This window comes from Strigops habroptila, chromosome 3 (assembly GCF_004027225.2).
Source record: "Strigops habroptila isolate Jane chromosome 3, bStrHab1.2.pri, whole genome shotgun sequence".
Taxonomy (NCBI): Eukaryota; Metazoa; Chordata; class Aves; order Psittaciformes; family Psittacidae; genus Strigops; species Strigops habroptila.
In genome coordinates, this window is record NC_044279.2 from 70570959 (window position 1) to 70583387 (window position 12429).

Consider the following 12429-nt stretch of genomic DNA (forward strand, 5'->3'; position numbering starts at 1 on the left):
CTGTCTTCTCAGTGATAATCTATGCAGTATTATAAAATGCTTAAGAAACTGAACTTGCACAGAGACTAACTTAAAAAATTAGTGTGTTCCTCCTGCCCATTATTACTAAAGTTACCATAGCAAGGATTATGAAATATTCTTTGAAACTTTACAAAACTCATAAGCCTAAAAATCAATCATTCAAAAGTTAGGAAGTACCATTACTAAGGCTACTTATGAAATCCTAATTTAGCTTTTCTCTGCATAAACATTATGACACAGTACTTAACTATACAATCACAGATTGTTTCTTCACTTGAACAGCACACCAAAGTTATCAGTTATGAACAGATATGGACCCCAATGTTGTAGTCTGCACATAAATAATGGTTTTTCTAGAATCTCACAAAAACAGAATTGAAAAATATTTCAGGAGGTCATCTACTCCATCCTTTTTCACCACTGTGAATCACTGTTGCAATCCACTTCTGTTAGATCATTATACAAGCTGTTCTTTCAACTCTGCTGACAGAACACATTACTGCCCCAAACCATGTACATCTTTCAGGGTTTCATTATCCTCAGTGTTAGAAAGATTAGCAGTTAGAAAACCTGTCCTGTTCCCTGCAATTCAACTCTTTTACTTATTTTCTTACTCGACATAAACAAGTTTATTACACTTTTTTGTATTTATCTCTTAGATGTCTGAATAAAGACCTGTACACCTGACAGGTTTTGGGGGAGGTTTTTTGTTCCAGATTTGGCAACATCAATACTTCTGTGATCTGAACTGTGTCCAGTAGCCTGTCCCTTCCTTGAAGGACAAGGTCCCACACTAGACACAGCATTCCAGCTGGAACTATTCCACCACTGAAGAGAATGAACAAGTTATTACATAGGATATGCCAAAGACCATCACCCGTAAGATCCAGCTGACTGACATTCTTTTTGTGATCCACGATAAACACCAGGCCCCTCCATACAGCACTGCTGCACCACCTATTCCCCATCCTAACCGCTGTGCAGGTTTTCAGCCTCTTCAGTATGATACTATCGTGCACTGAGAAGCATCTGGATTTTCAGGCCCTTGTTTTGCTATGTTTCCAGCATTCCTCTCTATCCCCCCCCTTTACTTGCTAGTGAATTTTAGCTGCTTACATCTATTTCAAGCCACAAGACCAGAGACACTGTCTTGACCAGATAGCTAAAGCCAATTCAAAATACTATACAGGGAACTGATTAATAAAAAAGAAGCCTCTCTAAATCAGAGGGGAAAATGGAAGAGGACTAAAAGGATTAGAAAACAGTTTGTGTGTGAAGAACAAGCAGGTAGGGGATATAGGTTGAAACTGCTAGAATTGAAAGTCAGCAACAAACATAAGCAACTATAAGAGTTCTTTTTATGATTATTTAGTTTAAAAAAAAGAAACAAAACCAAAATCCTACTACACCTTGACACAGCATTCTATGCCTTTCCATCTATAAGGCTAGTTAACTCTCACTAGAAGAGCCTTAACATGGCGTGTACTGTTACACCACCAGCTGTTACTCTTTGCTTACAAATAGTTTACTTCTTACATTTCCGTGAATTCAAGTTCAGTAGACAGTTTTATCATACCCTGGATTCTTTACCGTTCTAAAGACAGAAATCTCTGGCTTTCTGATGAATTTTCCTGCTTTCTGTTACTGAACCTGAACATTCCATACCATTTTGAAAATAAAACAAGGAATTACATCTAAGAAATTACATTTTACAAATGGTGAAACAAGAAACAAGGTCAAATTCTGACTGCCTAATTTGAAACATTAATGAGTATTTAGAGTTACAGACACAAGATCTTTTCAAGAACGGCTCCCCTTGACTTCTTTGGCAGCTGTAAGCACTCAGCATTTCTGCAACACAGATCCCAGAGGTCTCACGTCCAGTAAATGAGGAACACACAGCTAGTGACCACCTGTGGGAAGCTTGGTTTAAGCAACTTGCTCACATCACTGAAACTCTGCAAGAGCAACACAATTCAATTGTCTAGGACAGCATTTAATTACATTAACAGTGAAGCCTTTATTCAAACTTCCCTGACCCTCGCCTCACTCATTTCACACCTTCAGACATCTGCTACAAAAGGAGCAAGAGTCTTATAGATAACTTCATTTGCTATCCAACACCCATTTCTCCCCAGAGCAGGATCAGTTTTGTACATTGAATACAATGAGGGTCCTGTCTGCATGTGGGGTATGTGTATGTACAGATACTCATGCGCAGGTGCCTACACAGCTATAAATATTATCTATATGGGCATACACTTTGTGATCATGTGTGTATAGCTGTACCATAAGTTACAGGCACAGAATAAAAACTGTACAGCTTATTGTAATGTCGGTATTTCCAACTTGCCAATTTTTGCCTTTGCAGTCTTCATATGCTGCTACAATTTCTGTGGAGGAAATTTTCCAGTTTTTAAAACAAACTCTGAAAAACACTGCTGTCACAAAGCTGAAACATGCACATGCATGAAATGTTCAAGGAGAAGCAGCAGATTATCATGCTCTTGGCTGAGAGGAGAAAAGGGCCAACACTCTGAAGCCCTGGGTTCTATGCAGAATTCTGAAGAAAGTGTCCCAGAACAACATGCCTACGCTTCCCTGTTCTTAAACTCCAAACTTGATGCTTTTAGCTCCATCTCTTCAAGTCTTGTCACAGTCCCTATCTTCCCTGCTTCTGATTCCTTCTTTCAGCACCATTTTTTGGAGGTTTATTTTCCTTTTTCAAACTGAGTCCATCTGTGTTTCCCAGTATGCTTATCCTTACCAGGCAGGACTGCTTATTTCTTCGAGGTTTAATTTCTGCATTGCAGTTTCCCTTATCCACAGATCTATTTCCCACTCCTGACCTAATGTCTTGCCTCCTAGCCCTTGTGCCCTGCCAGTTCCAGTCTCCTTCTCGTAAACCCTCTTGCGATTTGTGTGTCTCACCCCCTCCTACTCCTACAACTTCCAAGTTTGTGCAAGCATCTCGTCAACGAGCAGAACAGTGACTGGAAAAGATCCATAGAGCCTTCCCTTACCCCTGCTGCTTAACTAAAATCAGAGTCCCATGGTGGGTCTTTCTAAAAGCCTTCTCTGATTTCCCTCTTGGGCTTAATGCAATCAACACCACACCACAAAGTAGATGCCCAAGTTCTCCTAAAGAAGTTAGAGCACTCCATTACATAGCACAGACACACCCTTAGGAACAACGCAGGCAGGTTCCAGTTCTCAATGCGGTCCCACTTCTGGAGCAGTTTAGATAGACTTTCACAGGGAAGTCAAATCTTTCACATATCGCTTTGGGCTATGGGAAGCATATTTAGCACCTGGTCAGTATTAATAGGTAGGTGAGGTTCCATGACAATAGGCTATATCCAAGTTTTAGCAGACAAAAAAAAAAAAAAAAAAAAATCCTCTCTATCACATTATGTGCCTAAATTTGGTTGTTACAAGCTTTTGAAAAAAATATCCTTTTCAAAGCAGCAGTGGAGAAAACATCCCCTTCAGAGCATACACAATCTGCCAAAGTTTAACTGCATACTCCAAAGCATAAGGGTATTAAAGTTGTTCAGAAAAGAAGCTGGCAGAACTCAAAGCAGTAACCATTGTTTTCCTCTTGCCTTAACAGCAGAAGTAGCTGAACTCTTCCAACTGACATTTCTCAAAGGGAAAAAAAAAAAAAAAAGCTTCGGCCCATAGCAAAATGTACACTTGATAAAATTTCAATTGAAATAGTAAAGCTTGTTCTTAACTTCACCGCAAAGCAGTAGTATTTCTTACAAGCATCTTTGAACATCTTGCAGCTTTAATGACAGCTAGCACGATCAGCCCAGTCTACCATTTCCAGTATCTACCCTGTGCATTTTACCTGCCATTAATTACATTGATGTAATCAGCGATGTGAGCACTGATGGTCAGTTGTATCTCTTCCCCATCTCATGCATTAGGAAAAAGACACCACTGATCCATTGCTCTTCTGAAAGGTTTTCCCTTAGTCTTCCAAAACAGCTGTCTCCAATAACATCGACAGCTGAAAACACAGCACATATAGGGAGTGTCAATCAAATCTGTTACTGAGCTCATGTGTGTTTAGCAACCACTAAAGAAAAGCACAGAAATATACGACTTTTAAAGGGATAAAAAGACATCACATCATGTAACTCCAGAGTGCGAAACTGGCCATACTGACAAGGATTCTGTGAAAATGTGGTGCTTATACATGAGCCAAGAAAGAAAATGAGTCTGCATTGTTCATTTAATGCTACCATTTGACTTAACTTTGGGGTTCTAAGACACTATTTCCTTATGGCTCTTTACTTATATATAGGAACATAGGTTCCCACGACACACTCTGTTTAATAACTCTTACACAATCAGTGTTATTCATACTGTATGCCACAATGGGCCAGGCTGGAGACACACTAGTAGTAAAGGACATCATCCATAATAACTCTTTCGCAATTAGTGTAATTCATACTGTATACCACAACGGGCAAGGTCGGAGACTCACTGGTAGCTTAGGACATCAACCATAAACAGATTTACTTTCAAATGAAGGAAAACCATGTTTCCCACAGTTGAAGTGAGACTGTATTATTAAGAAGTCTACTCTGCTTCACTCTTCTCCCAAGCAACCCTCCCACACACACACTATGAATTGAAAAGTAAGAGCTGGGTTGTCAGAATCTGCCATTTAACATAAGCATCATCTCCCCAGATCTCTTGGAAAAGATACGTGCTGCAGCAAGAATCACTGCTCTTTAACGTGTCCAGTGCCTGAAATCTATTTCCCAAGGAAGGTCAAAGCTGTTAAAGCCTACTTTGTCAAAGGCATGGTATACTTCCAGTCCCAGCCTTGCCTGAGAAATCAAAGACCTTACTTCACAGAAAACAAATGTCGCTCACCAAACAGGCACAACTGAACAAAAAGCTGCACTGTCCACTAGCTTGTTTAGCATTCTAACTTCTTGAAAGAACATGTAAACAAAGAACACATTTCCTCTGGCAAGACTACAAGTGTAGCTTGCAGACACGAGGCTGACATAAATAAAGCAAGCACAGCATAGAAAGCAGCCTTAAAGGGAATCCTCCAACCATATGGGTCTTCTGCGAAAATGAACTGGAAGCAAGCTTGACAAGCTGAACTGGCCACAAGAGACACAATGCCAACTCAAGTGTCTGCAACACATTCATGCAATTAAGTTGAATAAACAATATCCTGCAACTGTCCCATAAGGCAGCTACATCTGATTCCCTGCTTGACCTCCACAAGTTGTCTTTGGTCCCCGAGTCTCTGAGGAGACTCACTGCAGACTTTTCAGAGTCCAGCTCACAGCTCTCCACACTCCCCATGAAAACCACGTGGCGAGACAAGATAAATCCTCCTGATTGTCAGCACGGGAGTTGCACAGATTGTGCAATGGAACAAAAGCAAAACCACAGCCTGCGCTGAGCAGTAAGACATTCACGGAGCCTGACCAAAGCCCTAGTTCAGAGGTGCTCAGATGTATACCTACCTTTGGCAATACCAGCAGCCTATCCACATACTCAGAATTCAGCATCTGCTTAATTGTGGAAGCTGAAGCCCTGATTCAGCGACATGTGACTTCAGTGGGAGCTGGATCAGGCATTCCAAAACCCAAGTTGATTTTCTACTAAATTTTCTTAAGTACTGACATTCACTTTGCTATTTCTACTGCAAGCAAGTGGCTCTAATAGCTATTCTACTCTTACTCCATGACTTTTCTGCATAAGTCAAAGTTGTAGGAGTTTGTTCTTGCTGTTCCTAAGCTGGTCAAGACCAAAAGGCAAGGAAAGCAAATGAACTGTGCCCAAGAGAGATACTCAGGGAGTTGTAAATTTGTGGAGCAATTAAGGGAACATTGTCCAAGCCTACTGCATATGACTACTACACATCTCCTCTTTCACATCACCATCAAAACATTTCAAGGCTAAAAGAATAAAGGCTGCATCCTAATTTTTTTAAACACTATGGGCCCAAGACAAGAGAAATTGGAATCCTGTCATGCTTTTTAAGAAAGCATTTCACCTTAACCTAAAAGGAACAAAATAGTCTTGTTTTCTGCAACCTGCAGTCTCTAAATCCCTATGATCAATGGACCATTTCCGAGATGTCTATCAAAAGCATCCTCTGAAGAGCAAGTGTGCTCTTAGTATGCAAAAGTTCATATGCCCAGTGGAAAGAGAAAACTATAAGACTCACAAATCAAAACAGCTTGAAGGCTCCTGCACTAGGCTGAGCAGGAAAGCATTGCTTTGGGCAAGATCTGCTGTCTCTGGGTGCTCTCTTCCAGCAGAACAAACACTGGCTAGGTTACATAATATTTCTAGTGCTCTTTTTAAGTTATACAAGAATGCACAACAATCACGCAAAGGCTGACAGAAATCCACCACAACGTTTAATTAAGAACTACTAAGTATGAGACAAACAATTAAACAAAGGCCTTCACTGACTTCCTATGAATACCTAGAAAGAGAAACCCAGCTATTCTATTAATCTCGAAGAGGCAAAAACACCTGAGCAAGTCTCCAACTTATGAACCTACTGCTTCACCTTCTCCTATTTGTATGCAAAGTGTGTACTATTTAAGAAAAAGAATCTCTGAAGCTTACTAGAAATTATCAACTGTCATATAGGCTGGAAATGGAACAACTCTTGTTGGCTACAAAGGGAGCAGAGTGCAAGTTCCCTGAAAAGCTAATCAGTCACCACCAAAACGCAAACTACTTTCTGAAGCAGAAACAAAGCATTTTTAATAAGGTAAGCACGTTTTATAACACCAAGGCTTCTTAAGCACCCAACAAAATAATCGCCACGTGTTTAAATAAAAGAGCCAACACTAACTGGTCCACTTCATGAAATTGGTTAATACAGGTTCTTATCACCGCTTTCCACTTATCAACGATTTATTGACACTGATAAAAATGTATTACTTTATACCTGTAATCTACCAAAAAGAAAACCTAGAGTCACAGCAAAATCGTCTCCTTCTATGAAATGGCAGTTGTTGCATTTTTTTTTTTTTTAAGTATTAAAGATGAACCAAGAAGTACTACGGGAGCAGAACCAAAGGAGACATCTTTGTGATTAAACTGCCTGCTTAACTACAGACTAATTTTGATCCCTAGAGCCACTAGGGAAAAGAAGGGAGAAGAAAGGGGGTCACTGATTTCTGGCTGCTTTAAAGTATGTACTAAGCACACACACACCCTCTGAAGCCCCAACAATTCTCTCCACACGCACATCACGCCACAGCAGTGCTCAGAAAGCAGCACGCTGCCTTTCCAGGGGTTCTGATGCTTCTTCCCAACTTGAAAGGCGAAAGCGAACCCGGCTGCCCTGCACCCTGCAGGTGCCACCACCGGCTCGCATGCGGCACCCCCAAACGCTCCTGGCACCCCCAAACGCCGCAGGGGCTGGGACCTCCGCTCCGGGCACCACCGGCTCGCACAGGGCACCCCACACGCCGGGAACACGGGGTCCCCCGGGAGGTGTGGGACAGGGCTGCCACCAGCCTCCCCACACCGCTGCTCTTCTTCGCTGCACGGAACGGGTCCCGCGTCCCAGGCCCCCCCCTCCCCGCCCGCGAACAATGCCCGCGTTTTCTGGCGGAGCTCCCCAGCAGCGCCGCGCACACGAGCGGCCCCCGCCCGCCCGCGGCACCGCCGCATTGTTACCGGCGCTGCCGACCCTCGGTAACACACACCGGCATGCGGGGACGGCGGAGCTCGACCACCCCCTTCCAGCCCGGCACACCTGCCGCGGCCCGGCAGGCCCCCTTTGTTCCCTTACCTGCGGCGGGCGAGCCCCGCAGCGCCGGCACGGCGAGCAGCAGCGGCAACAGGGCGGGCAGCGCCGGCCGCCACCTCGCCGCGGCCGCCGAGGCCACCACGAAGCGTGTCACCCCCTCCATGGCACGGCACGGCACGCCGCGGCCCGGCGTCAAGTCATCGCGGCGCCCCGCGTCCCCCCCGCGGGCTGAAAGGGCTCGGCGGCTCCTCCCGGGCGCATCCACCGCCGGCGGGGCTGGGACACCCGGGGACGGGAGGCCGCCGCAGCCCTCCCTCCCCACGCCCACCCCGTGAGCGGTATTCACGGGGGCAGCGCCACGGCGCCAGCCGCCTCCCGGCAGCGGCGGGGCGGGAGCGGGACAGCAGGGCCCGTGAGCGGCTCGGCCCCCGGACAGGGAGGTGGAGGGGAAGCCCCGGAGCAGCGAGGCTCGCCCGGGCTGGCGGCTACGGCCCCTCACGTGGGAAGCGGCAGCGGCGGCAGCTCCGCCCGGCGCTCGCCCGCTCCCTCCCTCGCTAATCCCGGCGGAGGCCGTCCCGCGGCGGCGAGCGCAACGGGACCGCCCGCCACCTGCGCGCCCCCGCCCCGCCGTCCGCGTCTGCGCGGGGGCGCGCCCGTCCCTCTCCTCCCTTCTCTTCCCCTCCCCTCCCCTCCCCTCCCCGCCGCTGGGCGGGGGCTGTGGAGAGGGAGGGGAGGGGCCAAGGCCCTCGCGCGGCCCGGGTCACCCAGCGGCCGGCCCCCCCCCAGGGGGTCTCTCCGTTAGGCCGAGGGCTGAGGTCGTGCCCGTGGGCAGGCGCTCGCTTCCCCCCGGCTGCGAGCGGAGTTTAGGGGGCTGGAACAGTAATGAACGCCCGCGTGGAAAAGGAGAAGGCGCAGGGATGAGGGCATAGCTACGTGGCAGGACAGCCACGCAGCGTTGGTGTTGCTCTAGGTGGAAATGAGCACAAAGACCACGGGGACCCTTTCACCACAGGGCTCCTCCAGACCCCGGCTCGCCTCAGGAGCACCGGGGAGTCCGGTCGACACCGAGAGCTGGGAAAAGGTCCCACCGGGAAGCAGAGCTGGGCTCACCTAGTTTCCAGCTGCTCCCGCAGCTCAACAGGCTAACAGTGCATAACAGTACATCAGAGTCCTTCCTAACGCTGTTCTCTGCACAACATGGATCACACAGATGCACCTCACTCCCAGAAAAGGATGGAAGGAGCGAAGGGTTCATTTTGCTGACATACAGGAATAAAGTGATACCCATAAGCTTTAGCTGTACATCACACAACAACGCACATCACAACACAGTATCATGCAGGCAGCGCGATGTGGCAGATCCTTGGCAGTGTCAGCAAGCGCTGCTGAAATCAGCCGAACTACATCAGCTGAAGATGTGGTTCACTATAGGCATGGAGGATAAGGGGAGGGCATAATAAACCAGCCTGGTTTTAGGTTAGACATTTTCAGGGTCAAAAAGTCCACAGTTACCCTGTCTTTGGCAAGGTATCAAAGGCATCGCCATGATGAGTACTTCGGGCCTTCCAGCACAAGACCTATACTTTCATTCTAAAAGTCTCGGCCAGTACAATATAATTTTCTTTCATTCTGTGCAGTGGAGAGATGTTTCACAGAAACTTCATGGGTGATTACAACCTGTATCTTAAAATGAAACTCAAAATCTAAACCATAATATCCCATGCAAAGATGTTAAACATTGCAAAAAGAAGCCAAAAAACCCCATATTTTTTTAAAACATCTAACAAAAACTGAATACAGGAAAACTTGCATAACACCCACCTTCTTTTTTTAACCTGAACAGATAACAAAAAAATCAGGGCCTGGGAATTGTTTCTGTTATATTAAATTGCTGATAGACAGAAATAGGTCTTCAATATTCCTTTTTATTTACTAAAATAAAAAGAGATTTCTGCTTTCCAGAACTCATTACAAATCAAACACCTATTTTTTTAAATTTGTTTTTTGCTAGATGCCAGTCATCTGAAAACAGCTCAACTCAAAAGAGCACTCTTTAGCCTTTTTTTTAAATATATATCCACCATTTGTGGATACGTGCCATGTCGAGCACTTCCTAGCTGCCATTTCTCTCAGTTTCCTTTGTCCTTCCCAACCTCTTTTGCAGATCCACAGCGCAGGCTGAACAATAGCCACCAAAAGCTTAACAATCCCACTTCATTCCAATATGCCTTCATTGTAAGCAGCAGTGAGCACCCGTGCCTGTCATTGGAGCATGCAGTTACATACTCTTTCTGTTTGCAAAATGTGGGTTTCCTGTTCTTTTAATAAGCTAGACCTCAGAAGCACTCAGTAGGTGAATAGGAATCCTTCCCTGCTTCAGATTCAGTGGGAGTTTCGGCAGTTAAGACCCTTGAAATACTTAATTTCAAAACATGTTTCAGATGCTGCCTATCAGCTCTTTTGATGAAAGATACCACCTCGCATCCTTGTCCTTACACTGCCTCTAGTAACTCTAAGGCATAACTTCCTCTAGAGCTCATAAGGCTGCCTGTAGTACATTTCAGATTGCCTGTGGATAATTTGTTCCATCAAGATCCAAAGGTAACTTCCCAGACTGAAGTGTGAGACAACTCCTCTCACATTTCTGAGATGTTACCCATAATGAAATCCACCGCAACTGCTAAGTCATTCACTGTCTCAGCTAACACAATTTCCTGCTCCAGTTCCCAGAGTTCAGTTCACGAAAATAATCTTCCTATCTTGTGTTTGGGTTCATGCTCCCTGGTTTCTGTGTCTGTTGAGACCAAATGAGTATTTATGTTATTTCCCCACTTCCTGGACTAATTTAAGAACTGTCACATCTGATCGCGTATTCTCTATTCCTTTGCAATTTCACACATTCCACCAGACACCTCCAAATTAAACTCCTGTTGTTAAATAACAACCAGCGCTGAAAGAGGAGCTGTGAGGTGGCTACCTGTTATGCTGCTGTTCCCCAGAAGGTGTTTCTGGGAATTTCACTAGTCACGTACAATCCTCTGTCATGCTTAGCCTCCTGTTTCACTCAAGCCATACTTTTGGGGCAATGCTTTTGCAGTTGTAGCTCCTACTCTTCCTAGTGATTGCATTAACTTTAATATCTTTGTACTGTTGATTAGTTCCTTTAACCTTTTTTGCAGTCCTCTTCACACCCCTTTTTCCTGGAAAGCTTTGTCATATGTGGCAACTTGATTGACATGCACTTCACCCACTTGTCTGGATGAACCAGGGCAGGAGTTACCCATATTCGTCATAGCTGACTCCCAACAATTTTAAGACCCACTACAGGGGTTTTCTGCATCTTTCCTTTATGTAGCCTTCAGCTATTTCTTCGGTATCTTCTTGTTTACCATTAAGTCTTGTTTTCTTCTGTACAGCTGGAATTGTGACACAGGACCTTTTTTTTGTGGTTACAGCTTCAAGCATGTCTCAGCCTGTATTTCATTTTGTGCTTTCCTCAGGACTTCTTCAGGCTAGGTCAGTGCATCCTCACCATCTTCCCTCTCTCTGGTCCTTTTCACCTATTGCTGATGCACAGATAGAAGGTGATACAGAATAACCAGCAAAAATTTCACTCAAATACTCCCTGAAGGGATGACATGTTGGGATTTGTAGTGGAGGGTGTGTTTTTCCTTTCCTTCTTTCCTTTTGGAACAGAAAAAAAACCCCACACCCTATACCTTACATGCTTCTAACAAGTATCTTAAGTGAAGAACGACATTTACAATAACATTATTACACACACACACCAAGATCTATAGAAGACTTCAGATTCTATCAAGACAGAAATTTGAAAAAATACATCAAATTTTGCTAGGACATTAGTATAGGCTGGAAATTCTGGACTGTCTGGCTCTCACAGGGTTCTCTACATTGTCACTTGCAAACTCACCAAGTGAAACTAGCTATAATTTTAACTAAGTTTTACTCTGCAGTTCACAAATGCATTCATCGCAAGAAGTAACTGAATTGGAAGGTGAGAAATTCTCTTTCCTGTGGTACCCTTCTGTGGTCCTGGTTGGTATGGAGCAAGATTATTAGGCATCCTACTTAAGCAGAGAGTAAAAGAAATCTTTTCTAAGTGTGACTTGCAAGGGTTATTTACTTACTGCTGAATGACTTCCCATTCCATATACACCAGGAAGTTTTTGACATTACTGAGCTTTCCACTACAGTGACAGCTACTCTGATTTATCACTGGGGCAAGACTGAAGATGCAAAAAAATTAAAGGCTGCACAAAGTATGATTAGATCAATGATGACAGGCTTCACCTAGAAACTGAGAGTTTGTTTTGTGAAGAACGTAAGGGGAAAAAAACCCAACAATGTTTTGGGTAGGAACCTCACAAATGAACACACAGAGGGACATTGGGAAGCTGCAAACTCAGCAGTGGAAATATGCACCCATGCTGCAATGACAGAAACAAGAGAGTCTTCAGAGGGCTTTTCGTGGAAGTGCTCACTTCTTGTTGCCTGGGTTTTGCTGGAAGTGAAGGTGTGAGTTAGACCCTCTTACCAACCTGAAAGGAATTTTCACCTTGCTTTTCATAGCATAATACTTAAATCCAGAAACCTGTTTCTCAACATTGCACATCAAAACTCTGGTTCAGATG

General features: G+C 44.8%; 1 protein-coding gene across 3 annotated transcripts in view; it reads right to left on the minus strand.

Annotated features, from left to right (window-relative positions):
• KIAA1549 (KIAA1549 ortholog) overlaps nucleotides 1–8410 on the minus strand; it is a 152667-nt gene extending 144257 nt beyond the window's left edge. For all 3 annotated transcript variants that reach the window (XM_030478697.1, XM_030478695.1, XM_030478696.1), the window contains exon 1: nucleotides 7820–8410. In XM_030478697.1, the coding sequence (XP_030334557.1) occupies nucleotides 7820–7940 (121 nt within the window). In that variant the 5' untranslated portion in view covers nucleotides 7941–8410. The remainder of the gene's footprint in view (nucleotides 1–7819) is intronic.
• Between the last annotated feature and the right edge of the window lie 4019 nt (nucleotides 8411–12429).